General features: G+C 35.1%; 1 protein-coding gene across 5 annotated transcripts in view; it reads right to left on the reverse strand.

Annotated features, from left to right (window-relative positions):
- LOC125050367 (dynein heavy chain, cytoplasmic) overlaps window positions 1-13,960 on the reverse strand; it is a 54,654-nt gene that overhangs the window by 5,533 nt on the left and 35,161 nt on the right. For 4 of the 5 annotated variants that reach the window (XM_047650150.1, XM_047650148.1, XM_047650149.1 and 1 more), the window contains 25 exons: window positions 13,815-13,924; window positions 13,504-13,657; window positions 13,160-13,368; window positions 12,880-13,039; window positions 12,474-12,575; window positions 12,289-12,388; window positions 10,464-10,662; window positions 9,471-9,588; window positions 9,029-9,400; window positions 8,788-8,961; window positions 8,553-8,717; window positions 8,062-8,198; window positions 7,693-7,853; window positions 6,507-6,649; window positions 6,337-6,405; window positions 5,567-5,740; window positions 5,002-5,228; window positions 4,415-4,583; window positions 3,747-3,921; window positions 3,125-3,242; window positions 2,560-2,773; window positions 2,342-2,414; window positions 1,557-1,678; window positions 1,017-1,202; window positions 388-516 (listed from right to left, as the gene is read on the reverse strand). In XM_047650150.1, the coding sequence (XP_047506106.1) occupies window positions 388-516; window positions 1,017-1,202; window positions 1,557-1,678; window positions 2,342-2,414; window positions 2,560-2,773; window positions 3,125-3,242; window positions 3,747-3,921; window positions 4,415-4,583; window positions 5,002-5,228; window positions 5,567-5,740; window positions 6,337-6,405; window positions 6,507-6,649; window positions 7,693-7,853; window positions 8,062-8,198; window positions 8,553-8,717; window positions 8,788-8,961; window positions 9,029-9,400; window positions 9,471-9,588; window positions 10,464-10,662; window positions 12,289-12,388; window positions 12,474-12,575; window positions 12,880-13,039; window positions 13,160-13,368; window positions 13,504-13,657; window positions 13,815-13,924 (3,960 nt within the window). Of the gene's footprint in view, window positions 1-387; window positions 517-1,016; window positions 1,203-1,556; window positions 1,679-2,341; window positions 2,415-2,559; window positions 2,774-3,124; window positions 3,243-3,746; window positions 3,922-4,414; window positions 4,584-5,001; window positions 5,229-5,566; window positions 5,741-6,336; window positions 6,406-6,506; window positions 6,650-7,692; window positions 7,854-8,061; window positions 8,199-8,552; window positions 8,718-8,787; window positions 8,962-9,028; window positions 9,401-9,470; window positions 9,589-10,463; window positions 10,663-11,205; window positions 11,402-12,288; window positions 12,389-12,473; window positions 12,576-12,879; window positions 13,040-13,159; window positions 13,369-13,503; window positions 13,658-13,814; window positions 13,925-13,960 lie in introns of all 5 variants that reach the window. The other variant, XM_047650147.1, reaches the window with a different exon arrangement.

Raw genomic sequence — 13,960 nt, forward strand, 5'->3', positions numbered from 1 at the left:
CATTTTATGTGCTAATACACGCTTTTAGCACATTTTTCTAGACGTCATTCCGGATTCAATGAGCTATCGCACATAATTTTAAGAGCAGTATCTCTATTTTGTTCCATTTTCAACTTGTCGACTAGACTATATAATAACCCATCATTCTCAAATTTAAATGTAAAAAAATAAAATTACGCGCCAGCAAAAACATCATCAAAAGCAAAAAGGAAGATTAATAAGATTAGAAACATCTTTATGTAATACAAACGACAAAGGCAAACGGGCCGGAGGCTCAGCTCATACCGTCACCCTTTCAAGAATTGGTACGCTCTTTTCTTGAAGGACCCTAAGTCGAATTGGTTCGGTCCCACATAGTGGTGGTGCGCGGCAAAAACTGTAACATACCTTTTCAGCGTTGTTGGGTAGTCCAAGCCAGGAAGGTGATTGGCGATCAGAGAGTTCCTCTATCCACTTAAAGAATTGATCCCGTCTGTTGCCATCCGGCATTGTTATGTGACGTTGGTTGCCACTAGCCTAAATTAAATGAAATTAATTAAAAAAATTAAGTTAAGTAATAAGAAAATTGTAAGTCTATAATTCACTATTAAAAACATATACTATATATAATATATATATACTATATCGTTTATATAGCAACAATTATGTCTGTTTGAGGCACGCGCTGGATTTTTCAGCACGTTTGTGTATGAATGCAATAATTTACGCAAAAAAGACGCGTCGACCTGGAGATGTGGTTCGAAGTTCCATAACCATCCAATGGGACAGACATATTTGCGTCTTAAATATCTCTTTGTTTGTAAGCGAAAAATCAAATTCTAGGATTTTACTGAGGGGCATAACCCAGAGGATAAGCATGGCGTACGTCTTATATACGCTAGGGATATTATGGCAGAACACAAAATTATCATGGTCTTGGCAATAGACAACAAAGCTATGATTTAAAATAATTTATTTATAAAACAGGTTAATTAAAGAGTTTCTTAACACTAGTATTAAAAACTTAAAATACTTACTCCGTCCACATTAGCAACAAGTGCGAAGTCGGCCTCAAAGGACTTCGGCGTGAAGAGCTTAGTCAAGAAGGAATGCAACAGCCGTTGGTCGAAAGCGTTGTCAATCTTTCCTCCGTAGATGCATTGCGAGAGGAGACGAACTATGGCCTCCCATGGGACTTTCTCTGGTGGTAGGTTGGTGCGACCCTGAAAAAAAATCATTACAACAATTTTTATTTAGAATACAAATATTTTCCGATTGCTTACAACAAGCAGAAGATATGCGAAATGTAAATATATCGACTTTTTTTTCAATATGATTAGTAATAATAATTTTAAGGTGTAATATTATTGAAATTATAGAGAACGAGTTGCAATATAGATAATGTGATCGAGAACTGACGAACACTTTATTGTATAATTTACAGTAATTAATAATTTTTATAAAAGTTTAAATTCTAATAATTTGCGCTGACAAAACTGAAAGAAACTTTTTCCAATTAATTTAAAAAGAAAGTTACATTAATGAATTTGTCTTAATTCCTAAATAAATAATATTACCATAGCCGTAGAATCAATCCAGGTGTCAAGAGTGTCGCAAGCCACACGGAGATCCGACTCATTGAATTCATAGTACTTCGCCCATCCTAAAGGTACGTAGCGAAGACGTTCTTGAACAATACCTGAGGAAGAAATTGCATAAATGTGATGACTTTATACGACATTATAATTTATTATGCTTTTGTTACTTAGTAATTAAATTGGGTGAGCCTAGGCTCTACATTTTGCTTACTCCGACTTTCTTAGTATTCGCTTTGCTCTTATAAGCAACGCGATTACCTAAATCGTCGGAGTTATGCCCCATCAGACGCAGGCACTATTCTTCAACCTTTATATTATTTATTTATTTTTTCAGTATAATAGTACATATGCGAATACATATTCGTATATTTTTTTATTAGTAATAAAAAAAAAACTTATTAACATACCCATCAACTTAATTAAAAAAAGATAATCAGTTTAACTGGCATAAAATGTTAACTAAAATTCTCTTTGTCTGTCAAATGGTGTTTTCCTGAGATGAAAAGAGACATGAGTGCGTTACTTAAAAGACCAATAAGGCTGATCTATTTTGTATGAATAAAGTGGTAATACAATTTGGAAGGTTGATTAAAAACCTCATAAATATTTATATTTGTAGTCTATGTATGCTGCTCCTCCTATTTTTGCTTTATAATAGCAAAACATAAGCTCTTCTATTTTGTTTGTATTTGTTATTTCTTTAATCCTGTATTATAGAATGTCACTAACTATAAAAATATGTTAAACATATTAAGATAACTCACCATGGAACCAAGCCAGCAAGAAGTACAATCTGGCTCGCTCTGAAGGTGGCTTCATCATACGTGCGGCTGGCACCTACGACAAAATTTTAACTATCAAATTTTTTGTTTTAAAGTAACTATATTTTAATTAAAATTTAATTAAATAATTAAATAAATTTAATAATTAATTAAATTTCCTTAAACCAAAATTATTGTTTGGGTAGTATCAAAAACAATACCGTTGCGAATGTCCTCAGTAAGTTGGCCCGTATGCCAGGTGGCGGTTCGAAGACCAACACACGGGAAGCCCTTAGCAGATTAACTGGCAACTTGGGACTGATCTCTGTTGTGAGGAAGAGACGGAAGCTGGGATGCGGCTGAAGGGAATGCAACTTCTTTTCGAGTTGCACCAACCATACAGGTGCCAAGTGTACGTTCTTGAGCATGACCCATCTGAAATTTTATATAGGTGTTATTAAAGTGCATCGACAACTTCAGTTCAGGTTCTAGTGTTAGATTAACTGACGCGAGATCTTATTTTTATACTTCTTACTCTTTAGGAAAGATTGAAGGAGGCAAGAAACTCCACTCCTTTGCTGTTTCCACAAGAAACGACGTTCCGAATCGTGTAATGAAAAATTTTATCAGATTTTATTGTGTAAAAATATATCCTTTTTCTAGTATAAAATATTGACTTCAGATAAATTCAATCACAGATTTACACATCGACATTTGCGTAGACTATAGTAATGATTTAATAAAAAAATATTTTTTTGCTTTAAATAATTTTTTTAAGTTACATACCTGCCAGTCTTGCACGCTGTGTTAATAGCGCGCTCGGCCTGATTGAAACCTTCCGCTGAACCAATGGCAATACTCGACAGCGGCTTGTTGAGTTCGGTCGCCATATCATCAACGCGACCTGAACGAATAAAATGTTTTTTTTTAAATTTATTTAAACATTACTTGTTATACAAATTATTTTACTTATGTAAAATGCTTATTGTAGCCTAAATTTTTTCTAGAAGCATTCCAATTGTTGATGGACATTCATATATATGGAAAAATATAGTGAGGAAACCGGCATGTTTTAGACACAAAAAGTCGACGGTGTGTCAGGCACAGAAGGTCTATAAGAAAAAACATTTTTTTTTATACATTTGTCTTTACTAAGACATCATGGAACATTACGATCTAGCCTAACTGAAGACTAATAAGTAATTTAAGTCTAACCTAATTTACTAATAAGGATTTTTAACATAAGAAAGTGTCCAATAACACTACTTACAGTCTCTATTAAAGGGAAGACACTCTGTTCTGGTGTCATATTTTTCCAAAAAACAAATGATGGCGCAACAGATACGAAAATCTGAGACCATAAATTTCACATTAGCGTAGAGTTATTCAAAGTAGTATAAAAAATTACCGCTAGCATCATATCCGGGAACAGAGCAGAGCAAAGCTGGTGTGGTCGCGTTAAGTTCGGTGTCAGTTAGAGTAGTCAGTTCCATTTCAGTTTCGGCGCGAGACATGAACGATTGTCCCAGCACTGAGGCCACTAGTTGAGTAGCTGCCGCGATCACACGGTCTGGTCTAAATGCCTATTGCAGAAAGAGTAAATAACTTTAGTTCCTAATGGTTATTGAAGTGTGAAATTGAATTGAAGTTCCCATAGACTCTTAAAAACAGGTTTATATTATTAAAATAGATATTCATGACCTTAATTTATTTTTATTTTTTTATAGTGCAAACCAGCTTACAAGTCGCCCAAAAAGACGTCAATAGCAGCCCATGGACACCCATTTTAGTAGGTGTGTTGCCGGCCTTTGGGAGAGTATACTCTTCTTTTAAACAATTGAAGGTCGAATCTCCCAGGGAAGAAGCCCACTGGGAGTCAATTACACAGTTCACTAGTTCGTTAGGAAAAAAGTGGATCATAAAATAAAATGTAATTAATTACAATTTGTAAGAAGTTATAAAAAAACTCAGAAATTACTTTTTTTTTAAACCACCAGTTATGTTTTATTTTGTAATTAAATTGGTATTAATGATTATTACATTACTATATTTATAAAAGAGAGAAGGGTTAATTACCTGTATAAGCAGTAATCGACACATGGCTAGTGTATGCGGTTGTTCGGGAGCTGTGGTCTCCGAGTCCCAAAGGGTCGGTACACATTGTTCAGGAGCAGCTTGTGATAACCAGGCGCCTATCTCCGGCAGTGAACGAGCCTTTTCGAGCAGATTTCGGAAAGCTACTAATCTATTTGAAAATAGTAACAAAATCTTAGAATAAGCTGAGAAAAGTAGCTTGAAGTAGTTAAATAGAAATGTTGATCTCAGACGGCGTTATATTATCTATTTGTCATTACAGCGGGTTTTTTTTTGTAGTAGAAGCTTTAGTTCAAGTTATTCCTAGAGTAACATGTTACAAGATTTAATATGGATATTTAAAAAACTTTTAAATTTGATTTAGTGTATACACAATAAAGCCCTACCACACATAATAGATAGATGGGGCCACTTCAAATTAGTGTTGCCTGTGACAGCAAGTTAGCTCAATTGGGCCTTTTTTTTAATAATACATGAGTTTATTTATACTCATATATTTAAAAAAAAATATCTGAGTAGAACACGACATAATTTTTTTTTTAATAACCCTATTAATGAATTTCTCTTACCTGGAGCCGAGTCTAGCAGCGGCTTCATGTTGTTGTGCTGTAAGCGCATCCAATGGAGGTTGAACCGCTGAAGATACGAATCCTTCCCTTCCTCGCAGGAATACAGCAAACTGTTTCTCCAAAGTGTCAGCGGCACCTGCGCCCTTCAGTTGTATGCGACACAGCAGTAAGGCGAACGTAAGTCGGTCAGTGTGAAGCATACCGCGAGCAACGCGTTCATAAACAGTCTAAAATATATTATTTAGAATTTACAAAATCGTCTAATACTGTGGGAACATAAATCTAAAGTAAAATTTTCTGATTAATTCTTGTGTTCAATAAAATAAAGTGCCATTAGCCTTTACAATACTCCGACCCGCCTCAGTTGTTTCGTTGCGTACGAACATAGGGCCTTTAAAGTATATATCACATGCAGTACCAACAAAACCACAGTCAGTGAACTATATATTACTAACTACTATTACTAGTCCAATTAATTGGTGGTTCTGATAGGATTTCTGAACTACTGATTTTAGTTACGGATTTCTATAAATAAATAAAATCGAAATTTATTAAAAGTACTCACAGTAAATAATTCATCTGTAATGATCTTCAAACGTGCAGTATAATCTGACAGACCATTTAGACCGGGGGATATCAGAACTGAACTGAATATGTCTAGGAACATCTTCAGAGAATATTGGTAGAGGAAATGAACTTGGTGTAGCGACTCCATTGTAAAGTAGATGCTACTGCAGGCCTGTGTTAAAAAAATAAGGATTAATATCATATATTGTATTGTCGTTAGCTAAAACGCGAAACATTGGCGAATTAGACAATAATTCGCGTTCGTACGAAGGATTCTTAAAGAAATTGATGACACCAAATAGGGGCTATCTATCCGTCCACTTGGAATAGCGTGAAAAAATAATAAATCTTGCTGACTCCGTCGAAATTCCAATGAATCTAATTTAAATTACAATAGAATCTGCACAACAATTGATATATTGGTACTGTTTAAACGTAAGTAATTTCACAAACTTTTTGTGTATATTTTCTACAGCTTTTATATATTTATATAGTATGGAGACCAGTTGAAACTTTCATACCCTAGCACACTTCTGACATGAGCAAAGTAGAGACATTTACATTTCTGCTTTGACAAATCCTAGTTGCTATATCTATATGTTCTGATAGACCCATTTTTCATCAAATAATATTATTTTGCTAGTTTTATTGAGGTGTTGTCCATTCCGTATTTTTGGGGTTTTACGCGGAAAAGTTATCTTGGTACATTTGATCATAATATATTTCTAGCCTATATAATTGGTAGGTTTAAGAAATAGCAATACATACTTGGGACAGCGGTAGATATTGTTGACTGACAGTTTCAATTTCACCAATAACCTTATCAGTTTCTTCCACCTGAAATATTAAATTGTTAAAAATTATTCACAATTCAATAAAATTATCATTTAATTTATATATTTATCTAATGTCATGTATTAGGAATGTTACAAAAGTACCTTTTGACCGATATCGTCAGCCTCCTTCTTAAGAGTCTCAAGTGTCGCAATAACCGAGTCATCATCTAAGATCTTGCCCTTAGCGTCATTGAGCGCTTGAAGCAACGATTTCTCCAGCTGTCGTAGACGTAGATGGAATTCACCTGTACAATGAATTGCAATTAAAAATCTCAAACTTAGAAATCTTTCAGCATGTGTTACTTAGGAACGGTCTTATCATTAGATAAATATCTCGACTTAAGTAATAAAATAATATTTTTAAAATTATTTACTCCAACTAGGCTCCAGAAGATAAACCAGTCCTTATACGGAAAGGTTTTACAAAGAAACTGTATTCGTTTTTACAAAAAACTCCCAAGCGAAATTACAAAATTCTCACTCAATAAATTCAACTCTCGTTAAACGTAATCAATAAAGCTTTTTATAAATTAGACAATTATTATTTAAATTATCCTTATCCTTGGGATTGATTTGATCCTATTCAAAAAAAATATTGGTTGTTTGTAAAGTAGGTTTACGATCGAGATGTTTACGTGATAACGTCTTATTGGTTTTTGGGAAGTAAGGAATTAATGAAGATAACAATTTTTTCAAATTTTAAATTACATCTATCGTTTTATCCACACTTTTGATGATAAATTTCGGGTGTAAAATGACAAGTTTACTTATTCGACTATGATATACATTTTTCTTCATACATTCACGGAATGACTGGCAGCGCTCGAGATGAGACGGGAGATCGGTCCGTCTCTCTCTCGTTATACCTGCGATCGCGCTCGTGAGGTTTTGGTGTGACACAAGTTTCTGAACATGTCACCCGACTAAAACGATTTTAAAGACGTTATCACGTCAAAAAATATATGAGTCTAAATTAGGCGATTAAAAAGAGTGGCGGAGGGTTTATTGCCAGTTCTTCTTGCCTGCTCTACAGCCCATGATTAGTGAACTGGTAGTAAATGTAAATTTTGAATCAATTTAACATCTTTTCTGTTGACGTTAAATTGATTGAATAAAGTCATTTTGAGTTTGAGTTTACTATTTTCGACCATGCTTAGCAATTAATATATTACTTAAAACTATTTTAATAGTCTTGACAATTAGCCTTAGACCACAGCTTAGAATAGTTATTGACAATACTACTAGTCCTCTCCGTCACAATCTATTTTAATAAAATCATATAATATACCTTGTAATTTGAGCAAATCAGATCTCTTGGTATCAATATCCGGTCTTTCAGCTTTCAGAACTCTATGCAGACATTGTGATTGAAGGGACGATCGCGTTACTGTGAAGTTGACGAATGTGACACGCGAACACATATCTGGTGGGAACTCTACTGTTGGGTCCCTAAAATTGAATAAATTTAAGAATTAAGCTATTGTTCCATAGTTTGTTCCTTTAATAAAAATAAATTTAAGAATTAAGCTATTGTTCCATAGCTTTTCTTAGCACCGAACTGTGCTAACAAAAGCACCCGATTTAATCTATGCCACGAATAAAATTTTAGAAGGCATTAGGAAACTTCAATACATAAATTAAGAGTGATAACACTTACCGAGTACTCAAGAATATAACAAATGATGGACTTAAATCAATATCTTGGTCTCCAAGTGTAATCAAAACACGACCCCCTGTACGACGCAATTCCCGATTCAACACTGGGTTCAAGATTGGATCATAATTTTCCACATCCTGAAAGCAAAAAATATTGCTTAAATGTTTGAAGCTTAACTATCACAAATAAATAAATAAATCAGTGGCGCTACAACCTCTTTAGGTCTTGGCCTCAGATTTCTGAATCTGTTCCATGATCATTTTTAAATCTAATAGGCAAGTAGGTGATCAGTCTTCTGTGCCTGACACACGCCGTCGACTTTTTGTTTCCTCACGATGTCTTCCATTACCGTTCGAGCGAATGTTAAATGTGCACATTGAAAGAAAGTCCATTGGTGCACAGCCGGGGATCGAACCTACGACCTCAGGGATGAGAGTCGCACGCTGAAGCCATTATGCCAACACTGCGGTATGATAAATATAAAAATGTACCTGTACTAGCAGCGGATTACCGAAACGGAGTGCAGATTCCAAATTCTTTCTGAAGGAGTCGTCTAAGAAAGATGTCTTTGTGATCTTTCGATTGTTGAATTCTCTCATTATGAACTCCGTTGCTTGACCTGACGGATCTATGATGAGCGGGTAGCGGTTGAAACGCTGCAAAAAGTTAATATTTTAAGTAACAATAACGATATATTTACAGACAATTGTTCAACTATATCTTTACCTTCAACATGATAGCATTCTCAACACACAATTCGTCTGTAGGCAAAGCATTCGCCTGCCAACGTAGCCTTTCATCAGGATTACTTAGATATTCTGTACGGGCGATTTCTGGCCGGTATTTAATATTAGCAGCAGCCAAATGAGAGGTCCAAGTTGAGAACAAGTTTTGACGATACTGAAAGAACACCCATTTCATTAGTTCTAGTGTCTTGATATAAACAAGAAACGTTTAATATACATACATGTTGATCGAAGTATCCACCATACGTAATGAAAGCTGCTGATAATAGGACGTCACCGACAATTGTGCTCATTTGTGAGCGGAATGTTTCTGAACTGGATTCCCATCTTTCCCGTTCTATTACCAAACTCTTCAGAAGAGCAATTGACCTATCCACCTTGGCCTGAACGTTTTCAAGGTCAGTTTTAATGGCTTGTGCCTGACTGATGAGTTGTGCGTATTCCTCCTTGTAGGACGCAATAGATTTCTCTAGTTGTGCAATCAAATCACGGACTTCATCTCCTGCTGTGACATTTGTCTGAGCCTGGTCTTCTAGAGCTTGGAGTTCATTACGTAAAGGCTCCACACGTTTTAACATATCAGCATATTCAATCTACAAAAAAATCTTCATTGTATAAAGAGTTCAGAATTTTTAATGCGGCAAATGTGATTTTTAATATTACCTGAGCTATAGCCCATTTGACCATAGGACCACAAGCCATACTCGCTCTGTTTACTTTTTCGAAGTTGTAGTCCGGATTAGATAGATATCGCGTCTTCATTTTTTCGCGAACGTCGTCACTGACGATATACAAAAAGTGCGTTATTACAGTTCTTATAAAGCAACACGAATGAACTTGTGCTTTAAATCAACCAAAACCAGAATTGAAATAAACCAATTCATGCAATAATTCCTTTAACCAAAAAATATGGATTGGACGTCACTTTTTAACGCAGCAAATAAAAACGATGCCTTTTAAATAAAACATTGATAGATAGCAAACATAAAACTTACATGAACTAAAGGGAAGCGAAAAACTCACTGCCAATAGTGATATTATATCCTTTAAACCAAAATAAAATGGACGTACATTATTTATTGGCAAATACATTCATGCATTCTAATATTGTGAACGTCATAAATAAGGATGAAATATAGATATTAGGTTAAAGTATCACCAGAACCGTTCGTAAAATTATACTTCATGTTTCAATATGAAGACTTCCTTAAACCATTCAGCGTAATGCACTTGTTGTATGACAATTATTTCCCAAATCATGCCACATTCAATTGTGCACAAGGATTGTTTTGTTCATAAAAACTTTCAATCGTTTAAAATTATTCAAGCACTAACAATAATACCACCACATCATGCTAAGCAAGCCCGCAGCGAAAAAAATCCAAACCACAAAAGCATACATGCATACTAACACAAACATTGCAAACTTCGAGCATTTTTTGCAATATTTGTGCGAGCTAATCTTATCAAAGTCGTACTTTCGTTGAGGTATTGTTAACGTCTCTAAGGGTTTATTAAAGGGATTTTATGTGTACTTTGGCAGGCAAAATTTCCTGTTACGACTATTTGATAAGCACACCAACTAAAATCGTACGGGGTAAAGAAGGAACTTCAGGATAGGGTAGGTGACTCAAAAGCGTTCTAGGCATTGCTCACGTGATATCCTCGGTCGAGAAGTTGGATACGATGCTGTTGATGAAGTTCTCCCGCATGATGACCGTACGAATGGCCTTCCAGTCCGTAGTATTCTCGCCCAGGAGCAGGCAGATAGATTCAAGTGCCACCTTGACGAGCGCCGGGGGATTGGCCATGGATCTCACTTCCACGAGGTGCTGCTTCTTTATAGATTTCACGGCTGTATCGCGTCGCACACCACCAAGCGAGAGCGACAGAGTACAAAAAAGAGAGAACAAAAAGCTGGTTTAGCTGACCGTGTCACATGCGGCTGGCGTTATTCTATGACACGGATATCGAATCGGTGGTTAATCACGTTCCTAAACGAGGCTCAGCGGTGTTAGTCACATTTGGGTTATTAGTGCGTACGGATGCCGATATATTGTGTTCGCAATTTTAATAACAACAGTCACATATGCAAGCGAGCGTATTTACAATACCGAAATTAATCTTCATTCTTAAACTTACTACATTAACGAATACAATAATATAGTTTAACATACAACTCTAGATACATCATTCAATGCACTAATTACTCTGTTTTTGCCAATAAATATGAGACTGAGAGAAATAAACGCTTGCTATCTACAGTGTGATCATTCTATTTTAATGATATTCTATTAATCTTCACGGAGGCAACACGACAGGCAACTAAAAAGTTCAAAAGAAACAGGAAAAAATTTAAAGTTACATCGTGTAACCTCAGTGTAAGAGAGAAACTAACGTGATATTCTCAGTCTCGAAGTTAACAATAGTCGATATGAAGTTGTCCTTCATGACAGCAGATCGGATGCCTTTCCACGTGTCCCCTTTCTCCCCTAGCAGGACGCAGATCGACTCCAGTGCCATTTTTACAACAGAGGGGGGATTGGCCATAGACCGCACTTCGACCAACTGCTGCTTCTTGATCGATCTCACCGCTGTTTAGAATCGCCTTCGGTTATACTTAGTACTATGTTTAAGCGATTAGTTTTATGTTACATACATTTTCATAAGTCGAATTTTAAAGCTCGCTATGCAATACTACTAATATTACCACAAGGATCTAAAATATGTTAATAGATCTTGGCTGCGAATTAACAATAATTTATAAGTCAAAAAAAAAATACAATACATTTCGGCATTCCCATAATCAATAATTGGCTACTATAACCCAAACTATATTTTGCAATAAAAAATCAATAAAAGTATTTTACAAGTATTAAAAATCAATCTGCATATTACAAACTAAAGACTGTTTCTTATCGGCTATGGTGTGTTGTGAGAAGCTATTCTAAAATTAGTTCTCTCTGTAATTAATCAATTTCTAAAATTACTATGAAATATTAACCGTTTGATTGCCGAGGAAGGCAATCGCGCTCCTGCGCATATGTGCCAGAATTTTTAGAAGCGCAACAGCGCTCCCAAAATCAACGATTTTTCTTTGGCATTTTTAGGCATATATCAGTAAAAACCCATGGCACTCAAACGGTTAAATTAAAAAAAAAAATTGAATGGTGTTTTTTCTGCATATTCTTGTACATCTCTTTCACTATAATTGCTTTACATACTAAAATATTGTACATTGTTACCCGGATCATAATAACATAAATTCGTATTCGTATCAGTACGATAATAGATTCCATACTGACAGTTTACTAGACGAATATTATTTGAATGTTCGTAAAATACACCCAAGTATTAAAATCAAAATAGCTTGTTCTATTTAATTATGTTACGCGGAATACATAGAAAATGAGCAATGCAAAAGAAACACTCAATGTCTTTTTTGGAGCAAATTCTAAACGAAATAAGAAATGTATCAAACCATTTTGTGCTTCAATAACCGCCGGTTCCACTTGAGCGAGATCCGCCATTACATCTTTACGTTTCTCCTCTATTTCCTTTGTTTGTTTTTCTAAAGCGACCTGTTTTCATAAAAGTTGCACAAGTGTCATAATTTGTAATTAATGTTGATTAATTGACAAAAAGGCATGTAATGTGTATAGAAACCTGAATTTCTTGACTTTCAACTTTTTTCTTTTCGGCTTCTTGTTGATCTTTGACCATCTGTTTGAGTTTAGCATTAGCGGCTTCGTTTTTAGCGTGGAGTTCCTGAAAATATAGTTATTAATGTAAACTACCATCTTTACTAATCCATCGATTCAAGAGTGAACCGGGAAAGTTTTTTTAACTTACATTTTTAGCAAATTTCAAGCATATAACTATGTATACCTAACTTGTTTAGCCAATAAATAACATGATTTACATAAAATATTAAATAATATATTTAATCCCCTAAGTTCTCAAAGCCATTAATTCAAAATATTTATTATAAATCAGCCTTTAATTCTTAATAGGTTACAGTCGAAATATGAAAACGGATTAAAATACTATCTTTTAATAAGAGGTTTTTTACCTGTGACTTAACAGCAAGACTCTTTTGCATTTCCTCGACTTGTTCCACAGTTTCTGCAATCTTACCAAGACCTACGTTCAAATGCAACTGTTGTTCTTCGAGGTCAGCGCGCTTCTCTGAGTACAGCTTCACCATTTGTTGGATAAAGTCCAAGTAGTGTCTATTTAAAAAAAAAAGTTAATTTAAGGATTGTATACCATATATACATAAACAGAAGTAAAGGTATAGAATATTTAAATATATATTTATAATAAGTATCTATAAGTTGTTTTATATTTACCTGGGAGTGATAGCCATAGTACGGTTAGCACGCTTTGCAAGACGAGCATTAGCTCGATGCAATGTTTGGTGAACGTATACGCACGCATTGACGACCGCTTCTCTTTGAGACGGACGGGGGCTTACGACACTACACGCTGCTGGGAACAGCTCTGGCGGAATATAGTCTGATGAATCTAGGTCCATACGGGTCGTGAATTCTTTACCCACCTGAAATATTTTATAGGTATTTTTTATAAAAACCGACACGAAGGACCAAATTATTATAAACGAAAATTAGTATGTTCAGTGCTTCAGAACTGTTTTAATATTATTAAATAATAACCTAAACATATGGTATTATACCTGGAACAGAGCGGAATCACTCCAATCACCAAACCAGTTGAGAACACAACGATTGAAGAGCGCGGGAGATGTCGCAGCACGGTCTTTTAATCCTTCTGAAGATGGGTTCATTGTAAATACTACGTGAAGATTGCGCATGACTTGCCCTGTGAACCTGAAAATATATGTGAATGTATAATACTCTAACGATGCCAAACATAAGCAAAGGAAGGGTTTTTCATACAAATTCGTAAATACAATTCAATTTAAGTTATTTATTAATTATGGAATAATATTTAATTAAGATTTTTAATAATAAGGGGTTTTGTTACCATTTGTAGAGCTCGTCGTTGGAATCCAACATAAGTCCCTCCCTTTGTGCACCTTCCTTACATTGCGTCATAAGAGCGGCGAATTCGTCTCCTTCGAATAATCCAGGCACCTAAAAATAACATACGACATAAAAATAAGTATCGAT

The sequence above is a fragment of the Pieris napi genome, chromosome 6 (genome assembly GCF_905475465.1).
Source record: "Pieris napi chromosome 6, ilPieNapi1.2, whole genome shotgun sequence".
Lineage (NCBI taxonomy): Eukaryota > Metazoa > Arthropoda > Insecta > Lepidoptera > Pieridae > Pieris > Pieris napi.